This window comes from Rattus norvegicus, chromosome 16 (assembly GCF_021556685.1).
Source record: "Rattus norvegicus strain SHRSP/BbbUtx chromosome 16, alternate assembly SHRSP_T2T, whole genome shotgun sequence".
Classification (NCBI taxonomy): Eukaryota; Metazoa; Chordata; class Mammalia; order Rodentia; family Muridae; genus Rattus; species Rattus norvegicus.
In genome coordinates, this window is record NC_141549.1 from 72440472 (window position 1) to 72461682 (window position 21211).

The following is a 21211-nucleotide window of genomic DNA, read 5'->3' on the forward strand; positions in this document are numbered from 1 at the left end:
AAAACATTATTGTATATGCACATAATGTACTTTGATAATATTCAGCTACTCTGACAACGGGTACCCCTACCTCCTTCTTTCTCCTTCACATTCCTAATCAACGCCTCTTACTGTAGGCCCCTTCCCATACCTAGGCTTCACCACTTGGGTGTCAATATCTGTGTGGGACTTGATTGCTAGGGTGATTTCCAGATCCATGTTCATCTCCTTGCCCCCTTGAAGCAGGACAGTATTTGTGATGCAATTTACAAGCATTTAGGACCTAACTCAAATAGCCCTGGGTCCCTTGCCCAATGGTTGGTTTCAGAAAACAAAGCAAACCAAGTCAGAAAACAGTGTTCTCTGTCCTCCTAATTATTCAAGAAATATGCCAAACTAACTTCCCAGGAGACAAGGCCAGATCATATTTCCTAGTGCTTATAAAAAGGACCCCATTCACTCTCAGACAAGATACTATCTCTCTCAGAATTCACCTGCTGTGTGTCTGCCTAAAGTGTCTATTAGCCCTTAAAACATTCATATCAATTATCTTCAGGCAAATATCATACCCTGCTACTGGAGCTTCCTCATCTAAGTATGACAACTTTAGTAACTGGTGTATCCTGAGAACTTATATAAGGCCTTTCTTCTTTGTCTTTGAGATCCTGCTTGATGTCTGTCAGTGGGACTGTAATGACTTTCCTCAGGCACCGCACATCTAATAGTAACCAGCTCTAGTATGTGGCACTTGATGTTGGAACATGTGTCCCTCCAAATCTATGTTGAGTCTTCAGTTCTATTTGGGGCCTTTGTGGTGCCAACCAAGGGGGTTCAGCATCATGACAGAATGTGTCCCCTATAGAAACCCTGACACTATTGCAGATGCCATGTTTGTTTACAGACATGGGTCTGATTTGGCTGCCCTCTGAGGGGATATACAATCACCTGACACAGATGCAGACACAGCAAACATTGGACTGAGCTAGGGAACCTCTATGGAAGAGTTAGGGGAAGGACTGAAGGAGCTGAAGGGGATTTCAAAACCATAGGAAGAACACAGTATCAACTGCCAGACCCATCAGAGCTCCCAGGGACTAAGGCATAAACAAAGAGCTTACATGATCTGGTCCTCACTACATGTGGAGCAGAGGACTGTTTTGTCTGACCCAGTGGTAGGGTATGTGCTTGGTCCTGTTGTTTCTTGATTCCCCAAAAAGGAGAATGCTACAGCAGGAGGGATGTTAAATCTTAATCCTAACACTAACACTAATGCTAACCTTAACCCTCATAGAGGGTGGATGGAGAGGAGGAATTTTTACGTTATATATACATATTTAGTATGTACATAATTTTTTCATATATATATGTGTATATATATATACATATATATATATATATATATATATGAAAAACAAAGAATTGAGAGTTTAGGCTTCCCAGAATCATGTAAGAAATCCCAACAAAATGACATGTTAGAGCAAGAAAGCAGTTCTCATATATCCGGGCTCTTAATATAGATCAAACATACTGAAAATCCTGCCTTTAACTTACCAATCTCCAGAAGTACAAGAATTGAATTACTTTTGTTCATAAATTTCCCAGTCTAAGGCAATTTCTTGTAGAACAGGATGAGATTTGACATTTGAAGAATGTGTACAGCTTTTGCTGTATGTAGGATTCTAGGCTGACCTTCTTTTTTGATCATCCTGTAGATGGCTGCCCTCTGTCTCCTGGAGTTCTCTGTCTCTGATGAGAAATCTAATAAGAGGTTTTGGGTAGGCCATAACAAAACTCCCTTTGTCACAGTCCCACATACTTTAGAAACTTGTCCTAGGGTATTTGAGAAAGGGTATTTTGTCACAGAAGGACAATGACAGGGGCATACTTTGGGCACCAAGTATAGCCAAAGGAATGACTACTTGAACATTGATGTGTAACAGCCAGTTGATAGCACAGTATTTTTGGTGCTATTGGCAAAGGACATTGGAGCATCCTCTAGGTTCCCTTGCTTACTGGTAAATATTATAGTCTATACCTAGTGAAGCATAAAGCTTTGGGGCCTGTATTATCATTATCCATATTGCTGTTTCTATATCCTCTAAAGTGGAGGCAGTCTTTGCTGTAGTCTGCATTTAAAAAAAATTGCCTATAAAATTGTGTCTGATCATGTGGTATCTAGCTGGTGATACTGTCATGGGAAGCTTTTAGGAGATGGGTCCTTGGTCTAGGAAGCAGTGTTATGACCTGGCATTGGACATGGATTGACCAGCAGTACAGGATGAACAGCCACATGTTAACACTGTATACCATGCTTTCCATGTTCCCTAACGTGTGAGCCAAAATGAGCCATTACATTGCTCCTGGTTAGGCACTTGGTAGCAGTAACTGCAGAGTAGCTAATACAGTCCTCTGAGGCAGGAGAGTGCCCATCCCTCATTGGTCCCTGTCTTGCTCTGACCTCACAAAGAACCACTGTGACAGATGGCAGCCACCTGCCTATATAATGCACTGCCCAAGGCTGGTTGCTGTCCTTCTAGTGCGGAGAGCGGGTTGGTGGTTACTTGTGAGGCTTGGACTTTGGTGAAAATTTTGGACTCGGATATTGGTGGCATTTTGGACTTGGATTTTGGCAAAGGTTTGGACTCGGATACTGGTGAACATTTTGGACTCGGATTCTGGCAAAGGTTTGGACTCGGATACTGGTGAAGGTTTTGGACTCGGATTCTGGCAAAGGTTTGAACTAGGATACTGGTGAACGTTTGGACTCGGATTCTGGCAACGGTTTGGACTCGGATACTGGTGAACTTTTGTACTCCGATTCTGGTTACATTTGGATTTGCCCCGGTAAGCCCTTTATCTGTTACTTCTTGAGGTTTGCTTCTACTGGTTTTTGTTTTCCATTTTACTTTAAATTGTCTTTGATTTTAGTCTTTCATTTTTTCATAATTTCATTTCTTCATTATCTTCAATTTGTCCTTTTTGCGTACACTTTTTAATTGCCTTTCATTTACTTTTTAGAATTTTTGTTAATAAACATTAAGAAAATATAATAAGACATTTCAGCAAAACATTACTGTATATGCACATAATGTACTTTGATAATATTCAGCTACTCTGACAACGGGTACCCCTACCTCCTTCTTTCTCCTTCACATTCCTAATCAATATCTTTTACTGCAGGCTCCTTCCCCTACCTATGCTTCAACACTTGGGAGTCAATATCTGTGTGGGACTTGATAGGGTGATTTCCAGATCCATGCTCTTTTTAAAAGGCAATTTTACATTTCAGCTGAGCATGTGAATCTTGTCCTTCTGTTTCTATGCATTATTGTTAATCAGTTGGTGGGTTTTGCACCACAAGTGTGACTGGGTGACCCATCTTGATCACGAAGTTTGGTCTTATTAGATGCTCTTGAATTCTCTATGAGGTATTAAGCACAGGAAGGATTGTTGTTTCTGTGTTCACAAGTGTTCATTATACTTTTCTCTTCTTACTGTAACCACTTGGCTTCAGTATCTGATTGATTCAGGCTCAAAGGATGACTCTATAGATTCTTTCTCCTTTCTATTTTAATGAATAGTCTGAGAATCATTGGCGTGGGATTTTTTTTTAAAAAAAGATTTGATAGAAATCACAAATGAGTTTTTCTGGTCTGGCTTTTTTTGTTGCTATTGCTGTTGAGAGATTCTTTTAAATTACAATGTCGATTTTGTTGATTTTTGTTTGAAATTTGAAATTCCGTGAGAATTTTGCATGATATTTTTGGTCATATTTACTATTTCCCCTCCTTCTAGGTCCTCCACACCGATTTTCTTACCCTTCAGATTTGGGTCTTTCATTTTGTTTAGTTTCTGACCATCAAGTACATTTTCTCTTGTCCTTAGGCTCTTAGATATGTGTCCTTACACAAAAGAGTGGTCTGCCCAAACTCTTCAGGGGCCACATCCTTAAAATTGGTAGCTCCCTGTCAGCTATCAATTTTGACGAGCTCATCAGCTAGGTATGTGATTTCTTGTCCACCTCCCCTCTTCATGCTGAGCTTTTGACTGACTTGAGCCTGAGCAGGTCACAATGCTGTAAGATCTTATATGTAACTGCCCTACTGTGCCCAGAGAGCACTGTTCCTGCTTGCCATCGACTGCCTCTAGCGCTTACAAACTTTTAGTTTAGATGTTTTCCCTCTTCTTAGTTCTTAGTTGGTAGTTTCATGTGTGTTTAGAGGTTCATCAATTTCTTCAAGATTTTTCTATTTCACTGGAATGTTTGTAAAACTTCCCTAGTGATTGTTTATCTGAATTTCTTCTCTCTGGTGTGATGAATGCATATCTTCCTACTTCTATAAGTTATTTTGGTTAAGATTACATCAGCTATATTTATTCTTAAAATAAAGAAATTGTTACCGGAGCGGTTTGAATATACTTGACCCAAGGAGTGGAACTATTAACGGGTGTCACCATGTAGGATGACGTGTGTCACTGTCCAGGTGGCTTTTGATGTCCTACTCCTGGCTTACTAATAGAGTCAGTCTTTTCATAGCAACCTTCTGATGAAGATGTAGGACCCTCAGCTCCTCTTGCTCCATGTCTGCCTAGATGCTGCCATGTTCTTACGTTGGTGGTAATGGACTGAACCTCTGCACCTATAAGTCAGCTCCAACGAAATGTTATCCTGTATAAGAGTTGCCTTAGTCCTGGCATCTAATCACAGCTATGAATTCCAAACTAAAAGAGCTACATTGGTCCTTGCATTACTTTAGTCTCCAGTTCCTCAATTCATATTCTGAACTGGAATTCTAATTCTTTTGGATTTGGCTTGTTCTTATATTTCTATGAGTTTGACATACATCATTAGATTATTTGGACCATCATTTTGTTTGTATCAGTACAGGAATTGAAGGCTATAAATGTTTCTATTAGACTCACTTTCACTCACTTTTATCTTGCATCACTAGTTGGTGTGGACAATCGACGAAGATGAAGAGGTGGCAAGTGTGTCAGGACCTCAGGTCCAGCCCCTTTCATGAAGATGCCTTAACAGATCATTACAGAATACTAGCAAGCCTTGGCCAGGGAGCATTTGGGGAGGTCAAACTTGCTACCCATCTCCTCACCCATACAAAGGTAGCTATAAAAGTTCTCCCCAAAAGCAAGAAAAGAAACATGGTCAGAACTGAAATTGAAATCATGAAATCCCTCGACCACCCCCATATCATTAAACTTTTACACATAGTTGACACCAACAAAAACATTTTCATCGTCCTTGAGCACGCGGTGGGAGGAGAGCTGCTGACGAGGATTGTGGATTTTGGATACTTACCCGAGGAGGAGTGCAACAGACTGTTTAGACAGATTGTTTTAGCACTCCAGTACTGTCACCAGAGAGGGATTGTCCATAGGGATATAAAACCAGAAAACATTTTATTGGACCACAAAGGAAACGTAAAACTGAGCGATTTCGGATTGAGCACCAAGATAGTCATGGGTCAGAAGTTAATAACATTATGTGGGACCCTCCCTTACTGTGCTCCAGAACTATTTGATTTTAAAGGATACGATGGCCAGGCAATCGACGTCTGGAGCTTGGGAGTTGTTCTTTACTATATGGCTACAGGGTACCTCCCATTTGAGGGATTTACCTATGAAGCAGTAAAGGAGAAAATCTTGGCAGGAAAGTACTCCATGAACTTCAGACTCTCACGAGAACTCTGGGATGTAATATCCAAATTGCTATCTGTCAACCCTGGGGAAAGGCCAAGAGCCAATGAAATTTTAAGATTGAACTGGCTTAAAAATGAGAATGAAGCTTCTCCCAGTTCATTGGGAGGAAACACTGACAGCCACCCCGACCCCACTATACTAGTCATGATGGGCGACATGGGGTACGAACAAGGTCAAATAAGGGAAAGCTTGAGGGAGCAAAAGTTTGACCAGGTAATGGCTACTTACTTAATGCTCAAACAGAAGGCATGCTCAGAAGACAAGTCCATCAAAAAGTCTCATCCCACACAGAGTGCTCAAACTTTGCAAAGCACAGGGTCATCCATGGAAAACCAGACAATTCTGAGTAGGGGATCCAGTGAGCCTACCCTTACAACCTTCTATTCGCCCAATGAATCAGAAAGTCTTAACAAGGGAAAAAGAACTACAATGAGGCACACTATGCCACCTAACTTGAACTGCTTCAACAAATCAGAAAGTCTTAACAAGGGGAAAAGAACTATAGTGAGGCACACTATGCCACCTACCTTGAACTGCCTCAAGAAGAATACAAGGCCAGTTCCAAGAAACTCCCCACGGCTTCACAAGTCTCTCGGCATGAGGAGTGCCTGGGGAAAAACAGAAAGCAGGGACAGCTCAGAAGGTAGCTTGGAAAGAAATTCTTCAGATCCATCACTGACAAACTTCTCCTCCCAATCATTCATGAGTTCATTCAAATATGGCTCTACCTATTCAAAGAGGAAGGCATTCTTACAGTCTTATCATGCCTCCCAGGAAGAAGACCAATATAAGACCACCATCTTACCGAGTGGAAAGCTTAAAACAACTGTTCCACCAAACTCCCTTCAGGAGGACCAGTCCACAGGACACCTCCATAATGTGCTTACAGCTGGAGCAGTGGACAACAGGAACTTACAAGAGAAATCACCACCATTCTCCACCACGGCGACCAAGGATGAGGGTCCTGCTATAAAAGAGAGAGAGTCCATCCCACCCTCCCCACGTGCTCCTCGGGAACAGTTCCGTGGCAGGAGTCAGACTCCACCCAGGGCCCCCTTTAGAAGGCGTGTCTGGAAGACCTTGAAGAGTGGCTTTCTAAAAGGACTGGGGAGTTTATGTTGCTGTCTACCGATCCAAAAGAAGGTACACCCCGCCAGCAACAGAGTCCCACCTATGAAGTAAAAGGAGCCATGGAGGCAGTCGTGGTAACAGGTAGGTGTACAGGCTACAGTACACCTCTACCCTTAGGCTTTCATATTTTAAATAGTGTCACTTTTTAAAGAAAAAATATTTACTCTATGTGCATGGAGGTTAACTAGCCAGAGTCATTTATGTCTTTACACTATATCTGTCTTGGGGAATGGATTGAGGTCTCTAGCTTTGGCAGCATTTCATGGAACTATTTACTAATAAATGGTATGTTTTGAATGGTTTAATGTTTAAATGGTATGGTTATAAGAATATACATTTTAAGGGTTGGTGATAACACATGTTCACACAGACAATCCAGTTCGACTGTATCCTTTGTGAGGACCTAAACCACATGGAGAGAGCAGAGGAGAGTGTCTGGAGCCTCGGTGGGAATGCTGGAAAAGAGTGGCTGAAAGGATCAGTGGAACACTGGGGAGGAATAAACTTGAAGTCCCATGGCAGCACAGTGCCAGCAGAGCCAAGCATGAGTCCTGAAGTTTTCTAAGGGTCCCCATTTTGTGTCCTTTTACAGAGCACTTGGAGGCACAGAGCTCCCTGCAAGATACCAGAGCACGAAGATCAATTTGCTGAGCGCGCAGACAGGCACAGAAGAGAGCCAGAGTTGGGTGCCAGTCAGAATTCATCTACATCACAGTCTGAAACTAATGGACAACTCTTTCTGTCTGCAGATTAATAGTGTGTGTCTGGGTGATGTCACACCCTTCCCAGATCCCCTGAGACCTGAGGGCTGAGGAAGGGTTCTGGGAGGAAGGTCTAAGCTCTTGATTTTCCTTACACTTCTAGGTTGGTTTTCATGATGGCTGCTGGTTCCCTAATTGTGCCTGCCAACTGAGATGCTTCATAGGGCTTAGAAATGCTGAAAACAAGGTTACCATGGCATGCATGTCATCATCAAGAACACAAGCCTTACAGGACTTTCCAGGCATGGTGAGATCATCAGCTGCCGGTCTCCAGATGGACCTGTGAGACCTTAGAAGAAACAATGGGCAGTGGAAGCAGTGAAGGACCTCAGAGTGCCTGACCTGTATGTGCAACATAACTGTTGCTGACCAGATTGGAGCCAGAAACAGAGCGAAGATGGTGCACGGATGGTCCATCTAGCGCTCATAATGGAAGGAAGAGTTTACACTAACAGGTGAGTCTCTTGCTTATGATCCAGCTCTCAAAACCATCCTGGCTTGTTAGACAGCTTGCATCTAACCCACCAAGATTCAGAAACCTTCACAACTCAACCCATTTGGTTAGTTATTATTGGTGAGCGTGCCTGGTGCGGTGCAGCCTGAGTCATCTGTGTGAACGCTTCTGCACATGATATCTGGACAGACAGGAACACACACACACACACACACACACACACACACACACAATTTCAAAAGTTCTTTGTCAGTGTTGCTTCTAGTGAAATTTGTTTGAAATGGAGAGAATCTGCATTATAAGCAAAGTAATAGATTTCCTGTTACTATAGTAATCCCTCCAAATCAGTTCTCTTGTCTACACCCTCATCTGAAACATTAACCTCTTCTATTGCTTCATAGGAAAAATGTGATGTCAAACACACCACAGTGCACACTATGGCAGGGCATCTCAGATCAGGCACGGTGAAGCCCACCATGTGTGTTTGAGTGGAGACAAGGGCAAGTCTGGAACATTGGATACTTGAAGTCTGAGCGGGAGCTGCTTCTGAGCATGACCATGGATAAGCACGTGGGGATGGAGAAACAACTAAGGCCCTCTGTTCTGATGACAGGGGACTTCCTTTGCAGGGCTTATGGTCTCCTGCCACCCCCCACACCTGAGGAAACTCAGGGAATTAAATGGTCAGATCTGTACTCCTCCTTACTCCCATACTCACCTATGCCCTGCCTTTCTTATTTTCAACAGCATCGAATAAGATCAAAGCTGTTTTCTCTCTGATGCCCTGTAGGGATGTTGCTGTCACTGCATTTGTCTTCGGGCATCAAGTCAAGTGCCTTTATGGGGTGTTTGCCCTATGACCCTGTGCTTCAGCTACCAAAGGACTCTTGATCTCACACTCAACAAGGGACAGAGCCTGAGACCAGCTACATCTGCATGGTGCTTAGGGCAGCAGATCCTCCTGAAGCCCTATGCACTGAATGGAAAGTGAGAACACAGGGGCTGCTCCCTTGCTCAAGACAAAGGAAAGGCATGATTGGCTAACACTTGTGATCTTTCAAACACCCCTTGTTTTCAGGTCTCTTTGATGTAAGAGGTCCCTGATGATGTGCAGAGAAGTAGCAAAAGAGAAGGAAGTCGCATCGTCAGCCACCTGCACTGGAAGCGTCATGGGAAGTAAACTGTGTCCTGCTCTCAGGAACACCCAGCAGTTTTCCCTGACTGTTTGTTGTGCAAGAAGAGTAGATCAGTCATGGTGGAGAACGTCCTCACTGGGAACAGTTCCTCTCTCCACCAGGAGTCATGTGATCCGTGTAAGGTGCATCTCAGGTCACCTCCATCCACCAACTCCACTTCTGTGTAAATGGGGCAAGGAGAGTCAGTTGGTGTTAATGCTCTCTCAATCACTTAGGAATTGACACCATTTTCCCAGTAAAACAAAGTCTCAAGAAATAGTGCCATATGCAAGATTAAGACATATATAACACTGACAGATACTGTACAGGGGCAGTGGGGAACACTTTTATTGGGTGCCTTCTAAAGCCGTGGCATCTACCAATACCTACAGAAATGAACCATGAAGATGGCCCATAGAAAACAGTTCTGATATTGAAAGGTTAAACAGTTTCTGATTTTAGGCATTGTGGGCTCGAGGTAATATCGGCCATTGAGGATATCCACGGAGAGCTGGGTTTAAGATATGCTTAGGCACAAATGGAACCAAGAGTCTCGTATGCTGCCATCTGGACAAATCTCTATGGTGTAAACAACTCTGAATTGAGAGGCTGTTTTTTTTCTAGTAAACTTTCTCTGTTAGAACCACGTGTTGTGGTGTCCTATTTTATATCCGTATAAACATCCTGATTTTGGAAGTAGTTAGCATGTCTATCTTCCAAAGGCACCATTTTCCCAGTGGTGAGAACACCTCTAATCTGCTTGATGCACTGAGGTCTTCATCCAGTGCACTGGATCTCTGCAGTCTTCTTCCTCGAATCCTTGCCTAGACTGCATCCTAGAGACATCTCTCCATCCTGCTATTGTTTATCACTAGTGGAAATTTGTGTTTTACGCTTCAACTGGGTAAATTTGCTGTCTGTTTCATAGTTTATTTTTCTCAGCATAATGTGCCTAGAGTCTATTCATGTTGATGACAATTCTCAGTATCCTTCTCCCATTTTTCCTATATCCCCCCATTATTTTTTTAAGCAGGTCTTGCTGTATATCCTAGCCTGTCTTACAACTCATTGCCCTACTGCTCAGAATGCTTGGGACTTTGGTGACATGTTTGTGCCTCCTAAATTTGAAGGCCTAAATGCATTCTTCCTGAATAGACATGTGGATGCAGGACAGGCACCTTGTTAAAGGATTAGGCTTTAATTCATTTTGAAATGCTCCCATTACTCCCTATCTCAGTATCTTCCAAAAGCTCCTTATAATGGGACAGCGAGATAGTCACCAGTGCCTGACTTCTGCTCACAAAGCACTGCCATTGTGTAGCATGGAGTCTGCTTTATCCACAACTTGTGTTTCTGCCCTGCCATTCATATCCTGTGGAGAAGGCAGAACTTTCTTCAGGGCACATGGATGCTCAGTGCTGTCCTGTGAGGCAGAGATGGAGAGCCTTCCATGATGACAGTAGCCTTGGCCTCCTGAAACCAAAGCACTGTGGGAAGAAACTATAAACAACTATCTCTTCCTGTGGAGGCACAGCCAGCACGCACCACTGGGCAGGTCCCTCTAGGTGGTGTGAGGGATCCTGTACTGTATGTATCCGTTCTCCGCACACTGGTTGACTCCATAGCTTGGCTGTCATGAATAGTTCTCTGGGACAGTACACAAGTGTCACTGACATTCTGACATTCTTTCCTTTGTCCTGTACCCAATGTTGGGATTCCTGGATCTCAGGGAAAATATACTTTCCCATTTTGAGGATCCCCACACGTGGTCTAAAGGGAGTTGTATAGATGTTTGATGTATCAGCAATGTGCAAGTATTTCCAATTCACACTCAGGCAAATTTTTGTCCTTTCACACTAGATTCATAGGGTAACCTTTATGAGAACTCCAATGGCAGCTGACTCTACTCGAACAAATGCACTTCAATTTGCAGATTCTAACCTATGTCTCTCCTCTGTCTGTTTCCCTACTTGTCCAATAGCAATCCCAGTGGACCAGGTCCTCAAGGTCTTCAGTCTCTTTGCAGTTGGTTGTTACACAGGCAGAACTAAAGAACGAGATCCACTCTTCTACATTACATGCTGTTTTATTGTTAACAATTATTTGAAATTTACATAGAATATTCCATTCCACTCTGGGCTAAGAACAGAACTTGTTTCTGTACAGAAAGAAAGAAAGAAAGAAAGAAAGAAAGAAAGAAAGAAAGAAAGAAAGAAAGAAAGGAAAGAAAGAAAGAAAGAGAGAAAGGTTACAAATGGATAACTAGAATTTGTATGAATTTTTGTCCCTTCCCAATAATCTCTTAACTGTGTGATGATAAATAATTATGAAGATGCTGAAACAGGAGACTGTTCAGCTACTTGGATCTTAAAATGTACTGTGGATAAATAGGGGCTCTATTTAAGGAATAATTTGTGTGCCTTTTAGAGGATTTATCTACTATTAGAGACCTGGGGAAAGTAGCAAAACCAGAAATAGGTGTCTATCAACTTCTGAGGTAGATGCCATGAAGTGCTTGCTGACAGGAGCCTGATACAACTGTCTCCTGAGAGGCTTTGCCAGATCCTGACCAATATAGATGTGGATGCTCGCTGGAGGTCAACCATCGGACTGATCACAGGGACCCCAATAGAGGAATTAGAGGAAGGACTGAAGGAGCTGAAGGGGCCTTATCAATGAGAGGGGAGCCCCTTGGTTCTGGGAAGGCTTGATGCCCCAGTGTAGAGGAATGCTAGGGTTGTAAGACAGGGATGGGAGGGTGGGTGGGCAAACCTCATAGAAGGAGGATAAGGGAAGATGGGATAGGGCATTTGCAGGGGGAAAATTTTGAAAGGTGATAACATTTCAAATGGAAATATGATATATATCCAATTAAAATATATAATGAATAATCTAAACAGGAAAAAAGGGATAATTTGAATGCCTTCTATAGGATTCCTCTACTATTAAAGAACAAGGGAAGGTAGACATCACTCTATTACCAGAAATAGTTGTCTATCCCCTTCTGACATTAGAAAAGTTAAGATGTCATTTAATCAATACAGTTGGATCTTTCTGTAGCTGTGAGAATATGGTCCACCCTCACTACAGATTTAGGCAATGGCTGAGAAGACTGCAAGACATTAATTAGCATCCCATCCACAGTTATAAAAACCCTGTAGGATGTTGCTGTTACTGCAGCTTTGTGTCCCAAGGCGGCATGTGTAATGCCTTTACTGTATAAATAACCCTATGACCCTGTGCTGCAGCTATCAGAGGACTCCTGGGAAGACACGCAACAAGGGACAGAGCCTGAGACCAGCTACATCTTCGTGGTGCAGAGGGCAGGAGAAGTTCCTGGAGCTCTACACAGTGGAAGTAAGCTGAACACACAAGTGATGCCTCCTTGCTCAAGCCATGGGGAAGGCACATGGCTAACACTTGGTGATCTTTCAAAAACCCCTTGTTCTCAGGTCTCCTTCATGGAAGAGGCCCCTGAGATTAGCAGAAAAGTAGCACCAGAGACACAAGTCGCATCATCAGCCACCTGGACTGGGAGCAACATGAGAAGTAACATGCGTTCTGATCTCAGGAACACCCAGCAGTTTTCCCTGACCGTTTGTTGTGCAAGAAGAGTAGATGAGTCAGTGTGGAGAACTTCCTCACTGGGAACAGTTCCTCTCTCCAACAGGAGTCAAGCAATCAGTGTAAGGTGCATCGCAAGTGCCCTCCATCCACCAACTCCACTCCTGTGTAAATGCGGCAAGGAGAGTCAGTTGGTGTCACTGGTAACTCAGTCACCTAGGCACTGACACCACTTCCCCAGAAAAAAGTCTCAATGCAAGGTCAAGACAGCAGAAGTATATGACGACAGATATTGTACAGGGGGAGGGGAAAACCCATTTATTGGGTCCATTCTAAAGCAGTGGTATCAACCAATACCTACAGAAATGAACCATGAAGTCGGCCCATAATAAAAACGGTCCTCTGTATTGAAAGGTGCATGGTTTCTGCTTTTAGGCATTTGTGTCTGAATTAATATCAGCCACAGAGAATAGCCACAATAGCTGGGGTTAAGATTTACTTACGCAGAAATGTCTATCTTTAGAATCCTGTAGAAAGTGGCAATCAGTCTATAACCAGAAATAGTTGTCAATCACCTTCTGACAGTAGAAAACTTAAGGATGTCATTTAATTGATGCAGTTGGAATTTTCTGTGATTGTGACAATTTTTACATGCTTATCACACAGTTAGGTAGACCATGGGTGAGAAGACCACAAGACTAAATTAGCATCCTGTCAACATAAAAATCTGGAGTTTGGGGAGTTGGAAAGATTCATTAAGAGCCTTTTCTGCTGATAAAAGAGGCTGGCACTTCACCTCCCTGTACACACCCAGGGTGACTCACAACTGTTATAATTTCAGCTCCATGTATCCAACACATGGGCCTCCACAGATACCTTCACACACATGCACGAGGAAAACTTGCATCTCCCAAGTTTATGTTAAGAACACCTTTGACCGACTATAGGATTCCACTAAGAAACTCACGGTTGGAGCTCAAGCCCTGAGCCTCAGAAGGCAAGAGCCCATGCTCTAGAGAATCACACAAGAGCATCTCTGAAGACAGTGCCATGATATGCCCAGGGTCACACAAAGACAAAATGGTGCTGGAGGAGCCTGAACAGGAATGCCAAAGGTTTACCCGGCTTGTGTTGCTGCCTCCCAGTGCCAGAGACCTCCATGCTTGGGTAACAGTAAAGTGATTGTAACCTAGTAGATTTCTGTACGGTATGCACTAGAGATATCCGCTTGTGTGCTGACTGGAGGCACCATCTGTCAACTAAAACTGTTGGCTTATCAGCAAAGGGCTGGAAATAGGAGGTGGGACTTCCAGGACAAGATTGGAAATACAGAAGAGAGTCAGAGGTGGAAGACTCATCCTAGACAAATGCTTAGTTGTACCTCTGACATCACGGAGTGCAAACTGAGAACTTGACAGAGACAGTTTAGTTTAAATGGGTTAAATAATTCATGAGATAGTCAGGAAACAAGCCTAAGTTATGGCCTAGGCATTTATAACTTAATAATAAGCCTCCAAGTGATTATTCAGGAACTAAACTATAGGTGGGAAAGCCTGTGACTATAGTGTGCTATGAAGACTGTTCCCTTCCCTCAACAATTATGAGTACCCATATTCATGGGATTGGTGATAATATAGGTATTGTCTGAGTAAAAACTCCATCCTGTCTGTTCCCTACATGGATTCCTCAAAAATTGGACTACATGTAGACAGCAGAGGGCAGTTTCCTTAGGCTGGGCAAGGATGCTAGAGAAGGTTAAATGGAGCAGTGGATTACTCTGGAGGAATCAGCCTGAGAGGCCATGCCAGCACAGGGCCAGCATACACAAGCATGAGTCCTCCAGCTTTCTGCCAACAGGCCCCTTCTTTGTGGCTGTTTCCAGTGCTTTTGGAGACTCTGTGGTCCCTGAGGACAATACCAGAGAGTAGAGAGCATCTTACTGAGGATACAGACAGTAGCACAAGAGGAGAGAGCCAGGTAGGAATTTCGAGTGGCTGTGTGCTATTGGGATTGAACTAGAGACGAAATTATTTTCTGAGAACTGAGGGAAGATTCTGGGAAGTTGGTCTGCCCATGTTCATTCTTCCCATGCCCTGTAGGGATATCCATGCTGGGCAGCTGTTCCAGAATAGCTGTGGCCCAGTTCATTGCTCTGCACTGGACTCAGACGTCCCTGGATTAAAGATCCAAGGATTGCTGGTGATTACTAAGGAAACTGAGAAATAAAAACAGATTTGAGAGAACCTCCCTACACAGAGCGAATGTCATCCAAGATGCCTGTGTCCAGGAGTTGCGGGAGCTGAGGAGACAGAGATCCTGAAGGAAGTAGAGGAACCCAGAGCACCTGCCCTGCTGTATACACTCAGTGGATATGTGATCTGCTTAGAGGCAGCAACAGAATTAAGAAGCCATGAGTCCAGAAGTGAATACAGAGTGACAGAGACAGCTCATCCCCACAACTCTGCTTCAGGCCTCCATAACACACTGACTACTGCACAGTCACATTTTCTGTATCCATTCCTCTGTTGAAGGACATCTAGGTTCTTTCCAGATTCTGACTATTTGAAGTCTGCTATGAACAGAGTGGAGCATGTGTCATTGTTATATGTTGGAGCAGCTTTTGGGTACATGCCAAGGAGTGGTATAGCTGGATCCTCAGGTAGTATTATGTCCAGTTTTCTGAGGAACCTCCTCACTGATTTCAAGAGTGGTTGTACCAGCTTGCAATCCCACCAAAGTGGAGGAGTTTTCCTCTTTCTCCACATCCACGCCAGCATCTCTTTTCACCTGAGTTTTTTACCTTAGTCATTCTGACTGGTGTGAGTTGGAATTTCAGGGTTGTTTTGATATGCGTTTCTCTGTTGACAAAGGATGTTGAACATTTGTGTAGGTACTTCTCAGCAATTTGACATTCTTCAGCTGAGAATTCTTCTTTTTTTAGCTCTGTATCTCATTTATAATAGGATAATTTGGCTCTATAAGGTCTATCTTCTTGAGTTCTTTGTATATTTTGGATACCCTCTATCAGATGTAGGATTGGTAAAGATCTCTTCCCAATCTGTTGATTGCTGTTTTGTCCTAATGACAGTGGCCTTTGCCTTATAAAAGCTTTGCAGTTTTATGAAGTCCGATTTGTTGATGGTTGGTCTTAGAGCATAAGCCATTGTTCTCTTCAGGAAATTTTCCCCAGTACCCATGTGTTCGAGGCTCTTCCGCACTTTTTCTTCTGTGAGTTTGAGTGTTTCTGGTTTGACTGGGAGGTCCTTGATCAATGAGGACTTGAGATTTGTACAGGGCAATAAGAATGGGTCAATTTGCATTCTTCTATACATGCTGACTTCCAGTTGAACCAGAATCACTTGTTGAAAATGCTATCTTTTTTCCAGCTCCTTTGTTAAAGATCAAGTGACCACAGGTGTGTGGGTTCATTTCTGGGTCTTTAATACTATCCCACTGGTCTACATGCCTGTCTCTGTACTAATACCATACAGTATAGTATGGCTGTGTAATACAGCTTGAGGTAAGGGACGGTGATTCCCCCAGAAGTTCTTTTGTTAAGGATAGATTTTGCTATCCTAGGATTTTTGTTATTCCAAATGCAAATTGCTCTTTCTAACCATATGAATATTTGACCTAGAATTTTGAAAGTGGATTGCATCGAATCTGCAGATTCCTTTTGGCAAAATGGCCATTTTTGCAATATATATCCTGCCAATCCATGAGCATAGGAGATCTCTCCATCTTCTGAGATCTTCTTCGATTTCTTTCTTCAGAGATTTGAAGTTCTTGTCATACAGATTTTTCACTTGCTTGGTTAGAGCAAAACTGAGGTATTTTATATAATTTGTGAATATTGTGAAAGTTATCATTTCCTGAGTAGAGGAAGGCTAGTGATTTGTTTGCATTAATCACTGTGCTGAAGTTGTTTATCAGGCTTAGTAGTTCTCTGGTGGAACTTTTGGGGTCACTTAAGTATACTATCATATTATCTTCAAATAGCGATATTTTTATTTCTTCCTTTCCAATTTGTATCCCTTTGAACTCCTTTTGTTGTCTGATTGCTCTGGCTAGGATTTCGAGTACTATATTGAATAGATGGGGAGAGAGAGTGCAGCCTCGTCTAGTCCCAGATTTTAGTGAGATTGCTTCAAGTTTCTCTCCATTTAATTTGATATTGGCTACTAGCTTGCTATATATTGCTTTTTACTATGTTTAAGTATGGGCCTTGAACTCCTGATCTTTCCAAGACTTTTAACATGAAGGTGTGTTGAATTTTGTCAACTGGTTTCTCAGCATCTAATGAGATGATCCTGTAGTTTGTTTTGTTGAGTTTCTTTATATTGTAGATTAAGTTAATAGATTTCCATATATTGAACCATCCCTGCATCCCTGGAATGAAGTCTACTTGATCATGGTGGTTGATCATTTTGATGTATTTGTTGTTGAAATCAGTCTGCGAGAATTTTATTACATATTTTGGCATCAATATTCATAAGGGAAATTTGTCTGAAGTGTTCTTCTTTGTTTAATCCTTGTGTGGTTTAGGGATAAGAGTGATTGTGGCTTCATAGAAGGAATTAGCTGGTATTCCTTCTGTTTCTAATTTGTGAAATAGTTTGGACACTATTGATATTAGGTCTTCTATAAAGGTCTGAGAGAATTCCCCACTAAACCCATCTGGTCCTCGGCTTATTTTCGTTGGGAGACTCTTAATAATGGCTTCTATTTCTTTAGGAGTTATGGGATTGTTTAGATGGTTTATCTGATCCTGATGATTGTGCATTTCATCCAGATTTTCCAATTTTGTTGAACAAACAAAATTGTAGTAGTAGGATCTGATGATATTTTGAATTTCCTCACATTCTGTTGTCATGTCTATCTTTTCATTCTGGTTTTGTTAATTTGCATACTCTCTCTGTGCCCTCTCCTTAGTCTAGCTAATGGTTTATCTATCTTGTTGATTTTCTCTAAGAACCAGGTTCCAGTTTTGTTGATTCTTTGTATAGTTCTTTTTGGTTTGATTTGGTTTATTTCAGCCCTAAGTTTGATTATTTCCTGCCTGATACTCCTCTTGGGTGTATTTGCTTCTTTTTCCTCCAGAGCTTTTAGGTATGCTGTGAAGCTGCTAGTGTATGCTGTCTACTGTTTCATTTTGAAAGCACTCAGAGCTGTGAGGTTTCCTCTCAGCACTGATTTCTTGATGCTCCATAAAATTGGGTATTTCATTTTCATCAAATTCTAAGAAGTCTTTAATTTCTTTATTTCTTACTTGGTCAAATTATCATTGGGTAGAGCATTGTTCAATTTCCATGTGTATGTGGGCTTCCTCTCATTTTTATCTAGAATAATTTTATCTTCACAGGCACCTTTGAATTATCTCTATGTCTAATGGATTGATTTTCCCTCCTTTGATAGGTTCCTCCTTAGAAAACTATGAAAAATGCCAGAGAAAAATGTAAGAACTAAACCAGTCCATATTGTGCTGTTCAAAACCCCTTATTGTAAGAGTTATGTAATAGTGATGACTGCCATTCTACAAAGTCAGATGAGCTTCATTCATTCCGTGTTTGCTGAGCGCTCACTCTGTGCCAGGAGTGTTTGAATTGCTGGAATAGAGTGACAGTAAAATCAATTAAACACAAGAATGCTGCCTGCATCAAGTCCATACGGCATAATGGAGAGGCAGACATTGGACAGGCAAATATGCTGGTACATGCTGTGTTGTAAAGAAGGATACTGAGGAAAATATAGCAAGTGTTGGAGTGTCTGGAGTGTTGGGATGAGGCTTGCTCCCTTAGACAGTGTGGTGGGAAGGTTGCCATTGGAAAGGCATCATTTGAACAGTTCTCTAAAGGAAGGGCAAGGTAGGTGGGCAATGGGCACTTTGGACAGAAGGATCAGCCAGAGGAGGGCTCTGGGGTGATAGATGGAACTTCTAGGATATTTGAAAGTAGAATGAATAGGATTTGTTGGTGGATTCAGAGATGCAATGAGAGAAAGTAGTCAAGACTAATGGCACAGTATGGGTTAGTAGCACATATGTTAGATAATGTTTTAAAAAAAATCAGTGGGTATATTTTTATCTTACTGAAGTTATTTTGTCAAAATTGAATCAGGCTTCACTGGGTGGAGATTTATCAGTCAAGCCTTTATTAATTCATGTTGGCTATTAATAGACTGCTTTGGACATCCACCTTAGTGAACTGATCGTAAGCATTTCCAGCTTGGTCTTCCTTGAGCTCTATCTCAGTCTGGTTTTTGGAAGTCTATAGATTGGATGCACATTTGGCAGAGTGATTTCTCTCTTAATGCACGCAGATGGAAAGGCACCTTTTCTCTGTCTAAATTCATATCAAACGAAATCAGTATTATGGGTAAAATGTTAAACAATTGTGGATTACAAATAATTATACATCTAACTAAATTGAATTAGACTTCTTTTCTTTTATCTTTTCTTTTACTTTATTTAATACTTAATAATAATTCTTTGGTTTCCGGGCAAACATCCCCCTCCCCCCTCCCCTTCCTTATGGGAGTTCCCCTCCTAACCCTCCCCCAATTGCCGCCCTCCCCCCAACAGTCTACTTCACTGGGGGTTCAGTCTTAACAGGACCCGGGGCTTCCCCTTCCACTGGTGCTCTTACTAGGATATTCATTGCTACCTATGAGGTCAGAGTCCAGGGTCAGTCCATGTATAGTCTTTAGGTAGTGGCTTAGTCCCTGGAAGCTCTGGTTGCTTGGCATTGTTGTACATATGGGGTCTCGAGCCCCTTCAAGCTCTTCCAGTTCTTTCTCTGATTCCTTCAACAGGGGTCCTATTCTCAGTTCAGTGGTTTGCTGCTGAAATTCACCTCTGTATTTGCTGTATTCTGGCTGTGTCTCTCAGGAGCGATCTACATCCAGCTCCTGTCGGTCTGCACTTCTTTGCTTCATCCATCTTGTCTAATTGGGTGGCTGTATATGTATGGGCCACATGTGGGGCAGGCTCTGAATGGGTGTTCCTTCAGTCTCCGTTTTAATCTTTGCCTCTCCCTTCCCTGCGAAGGGTATTCTTTTTCCTCATTTAAAGAAGGAGTGAAGCATTCACATTTTCATCATCCGTCTTGAGTTTCATTTGTTCTAGGCATCTAGGGTAATTCAAGCATTTGGGCTAATAGCCACTTATCAGTGAGTGCATACCATGTATGTCTTTCTGTGATTGGGTTAGCTCACTCAGGATGATATTTTCCAGTTCCAACCATTTGCCTGCGAATTTCATAAAGCCGTTGTTTTTGATAGCTGAGTAATATTCCATTGTGTAGATGTACCACATTTTCTGTATCCATTCCTCTATTGAAGGGCATCTGGGTTCTTTCCAGCTTCTGGCTATTATAAATAAGGCTGCGATGAACATAGTGGAGCACGTGTCTTTTTTATATGTTGGGGCATCTTTTGGGTATATGCCCAAGAGAGGTATAGCTGGATCCTCAGGCAGTTCAATGTCCAATTTTCTGAGAAACCTCCAGACTGATTTCCAGAATGGTTGTACCAGTCTGCAATCCCACCAACAATGGAGGAGTGTTCCTCTTTCTCTGCATCCTGGCCAGCATCTGCTATCACCTGAGTTTTTGATCTTAGCCATTCTCACTGGTGTGAGGTGAAATCTCACGGTTCTTTTGATTTGAATTTCCCTTGTGACTAAAGATGTTGAACATTTCTTTAGGTGTTTCTCAGCCATTCGGCATTCCTCAGCTGTAAATTCTCTGTTTAGCTCTGAACCCCATTTTTAATAGGGTTATTTGTCTCCCTGCGGTCTAACTTCTTGAGTTCTTTGTATATTTTGGATATAAGGCCTCTATCTGTTGTAGGATTGGGAATTGTAGGATTGGTAAAGATCTTTTCCCAGTCTGTTGGTTGCCGTTTTGTCCTAACCACAGTGTCCTTTGCCTTAAAGAAGCTTTGCAGTTTTATGAGATCCCATTTGTCGATTCTTGGTCTTAGAGCATAAACCATTGGTGTTCTGTTCAGGAAATTTTTTCCAGTGCCCACGTGTTGCAGATGCTTCCCTAGTTTTTCTTCTATTAGTTTGAGTGTATCTGGTTTGATGTAGAGGTCCTTGATCCACTTGGACTTAAGCTTTGTACAGGGTGATAAGCATGGTTCGATCGGCATTCTTCTACAGGTTGACTTCCAGTTGAACCAGCACCATTTGCTGAAAATGCTATCTTTTTTCCATTGGATGGTTTTGGCTCCTTTGTCAAAAATCAAGTGACCATAGGTGTGTGGGTTCATTTCTGGGTCTTCAATTCTGTTCCATTGGTCTATCTGTCTGTCTCTGTACCAATACCATGCAGTTTTTATCACTATTGCTGTGTAATACTGCTTGAGTTCAGGGATAGTGATTCCCCCTGAAGTCCTTTTATTGTTGAGGATAGTTTTAGCTATCTGGG

The 21211-nt window shown here is 42.3% G+C and overlaps 2 protein-coding genes across 7 annotated transcripts in view; both read left to right on the forward strand.

Moving 5' to 3' along the window:
• The window catches only part of LOC120093063 (sperm motility kinase-like), a 130260-nt gene extending 117071 nt beyond the window's left edge, over positions 1 to 13189 (forward strand). For 4 of the 7 annotated variants that reach the window (XM_087589452.1, XM_087589453.1, XM_087589448.1 and 1 more), the window contains 7 exons: positions 4932 to 6909; positions 7421 to 7584; positions 7693 to 8044; positions 8445 to 9030; positions 9122 to 9361; positions 12467 to 12575; positions 12671 to 13189. In XM_087589452.1, the coding sequence (XP_087445578.1) occupies positions 4932 to 6879 (1948 nt within the window). In that variant the 3' untranslated portion in view covers positions 6880 to 6909; positions 7421 to 7584; positions 7693 to 8044; ... (2 more) ...; positions 12467 to 12575; positions 12671 to 13189. Of the gene's footprint in view, positions 1 to 22; positions 2824 to 4931; positions 6910 to 7420; positions 7587 to 7692; positions 8045 to 8444; positions 9031 to 9121; positions 9362 to 12466; positions 12576 to 12670 lie in introns of those variants that run through there. The other 3 variants (XM_087589449.1, XM_087589455.1, XM_087589450.1) reach the window with 3 other exon arrangements.
• Erich1 (glutamate-rich 1) overlaps positions 1 to 21211 on the forward strand; it is a gene marked incomplete at its 5' end in the record, with an annotated part of 52793804 nt that overhangs the window by 41569912 nt on the left and 11202681 nt on the right.